Source organism: Ceratina calcarata, unplaced genomic scaffold (genome assembly GCF_001652005.2).
Source record: "Ceratina calcarata isolate Rehan_Ccalc_2016 unplaced genomic scaffold, ASM165200v1 scaffold511.2, whole genome shotgun sequence".
In the NCBI taxonomy this organism is placed as follows: Eukaryota; Metazoa; Arthropoda; class Insecta; order Hymenoptera; family Apidae; genus Ceratina; species Ceratina calcarata.
The window spans coordinates 145,057-147,596 of NW_017175646.1; the positions used below are offsets into that span (position 1 = coordinate 145,057).

Here is a 2,540-nt window from a genome sequence, read left to right on the forward strand (position 1 = left end):
GTATACAATCAATCATAGCACAGCTAGTAACAGTGAAACTGAGCCAGCTATATGCATGTGTTAGTCTCCCTTAGGAGGACAAAATTTAAAACGAGTAATAAGTCAACATCTTATTTTTTCGATGCTCGATCTCGCATTGATATTGTTGGATTTTAACATAATTTTGACGCCAAAATAAAAATAATGTTAACATACGCACATTACCACCACCTACATTAAAATTCTTTTTATTTCGACGCGTTAAAATTATAATAAAATCCAACAGTACCGATGTTAGATCGAGCATCGAAAAAATAAGATGTATATTTATTACTCGTTTTGAATTTTGTCCCCCTAAGGGAAACTAACACATGCACGTAGCTGGCTTAATTTCGTTGTTACTAGCTGTACATGTTTCGAAAACGCGATATGTTTTCGATGATTAGGTCAGTCAAGGGAGACCGTTGATTCGTATCACGTCGGAAAAGGACGAGACGACGGAATTGTCGAACGAATCGGAGGAGAAGGACGCGGGATCGACGCCTAAGAGGTCGACCCCGACCCTGACGATCACGATACCTCCACAGGAAGATGACATCAGGTATACGTCTTCATCGGAAGCGAATTCGCCGCTGCTTCCACTCGGCGCGAGCGCTTCCGGCGGAAGCTCCCCGCAGCCACGAAGACTCTACGGCGATCCGTACAAGGATTTCAAACGCCAGGTCAATATTTTAATATACGCATAGAAAAAAAACTTATACAGAGTGTCTTAATTTTAAACAATCCAAGTTCGAATCGAAACAGATAATTCGTGATGAATTTGCGAATCAGCGAAACGATGTTATCTGTACTCTTGTTCTCTTATCTGCCTTGATTTAGCAATCGTTCGGCTTGGAATCGGTGATTTTGTCGTCGAAGATGCAAAGGCAAGACTCGAAATGGAACAAGGTCAGGCGAGCGTTCCTGACAAATTCCACGCTCAGCGTTCCATCGAACCTGATCAACATCGTACCGAGGCAAACGCTGTTCCACGACGGTAACCAATGAAATTATACAATTTTTACATATCCACATCATCGTTTCTTCTCGGATTTAACGGATCGTATGCAATCGTCTAATTGTTTTAGAAACGTGTCGCTCTCTTTTCGATACATCTCCGTGATTCCCTTCATGGTCGCCTCGTGATGCTTCAAAGTTTCCTGCTGCAACGCGTCGATTTTGTTCAGTGCCGTTTTAGCGCTGTTCGACGTCTTCTCCAAAAGCTTCCCCGCGTATTTCGCGTTCTCCTCGACGCATTTGTTCAGAGCTTCGGCAGTCCCGCATTTCCGGCACGAGGCTATCAATGATTTGGCACGGTCGGTGTTGAACCGTACGTCGCGCTCTAAATTCTGGATCACGCTTTTGATTCTGTCTACCCTGGGCACCACGTCGTACTCCACGTTGTCGAGTGCCTGACGCACGTGCTCGCTGAGAATCATCGCTGACTTACGCTTCTGCGAGCCGCAGGTCGGATCCAACGCCAACAGTTTTTGCAGAGTTTTCTTTATGTCGTGTAGATATCCTTGCAATATCGCCTGCTCGCTGTTCTTCGATGCTTTTATGTCTTCCTTCAATCGGTCTAAAATCGTCTGAGATTCGTTTTGGAAATCTAGTAGAATCAGTTTTCCTTGATTCGTTATGTCTTCATAAATTTCTTGGTAAACGTCAACTACGCTTTTCGAAGGACACTGCAATTTAATTATTTATTAGTGTCCTTGATTTTGGGTTTCGGTGGAATTTAATTAGACACAGCGGATTTTATGCAAATTACACAAAAGATTGGAAGTGGATATAAAAAATATGATTAAAAATTATACTCGTGTTCCCGAGAGTCTAGGACCTGGCACAGTTTACTTTTTGATCATTCTGTGCATTTAAATGCTTTAACGTGTATACGACGGTCCTAGACTCTCAAGAACACGTGTGTAGAAAGGATTTTTTATGATGGAATTTACTTTAATGTTAGAATGGATTTTTTTAACTGACACCACGAATTCTTCGGTTTGCATGAAAATCCGCGGTCTATTTACTGTACAGAGATTTTACTTCCGGCTTTGGGTACCGTTTCCTGGGGCACGGATTCTTGCGCGGACATTTAGCGAGTCTACTCGCGGATTCCGCACACTTCGACGATGACGATTCGGTGATAGTCTTCGATTCCCTACATGCCAGCTTGCTGTCGCATCGACGATTACGGGGACCAAATTTCACGGCATGTATATGTATTTGCCGGGCAACAGGGACGATGAATTTTGTGACCAACATGCCAAATTCATGATACTGTTAGGTATACATTTTATATGTAGAGAAGGTGATCGCGATCTGTCGATTTCGTCCGACAAAAGAAGAGCTCTCGATTCTGTTCGAAGTGTAAAGAGCGTTTAGAGACTGAAGTCGTCGGTGCTTAAGGACGTATTGGCTATACAGTCAATCCTAAAAGCTTATGTACCTTAGAAAAACGCAGTTTCTATAATTAAAATGAAATCAGACGTCGGAAGAACAATGCTAATAATAAATAGCTA

At 42.6% G+C, this 2,540-nt stretch overlaps 1 protein-coding gene across 1 annotated transcript in view; it reads left to right on the forward strand.

The window, feature by feature from the left end:
* Positions 1 to 2,540, forward strand: part of LOC108628188 (uncharacterized) — a 15,422-nt gene that overhangs the window by 2,945 nt on the left and 9,937 nt on the right. The window contains exons 3-4 of the mRNA XM_026816299.1: positions 426 to 701; positions 859 to 1,015. Coding sequence (XP_026672100.1) covers positions 426 to 701; positions 859 to 1,015 — 433 coding nt within the window. The remainder of the gene's footprint in view (positions 1 to 425; positions 702 to 858; positions 1,016 to 2,540) is intronic.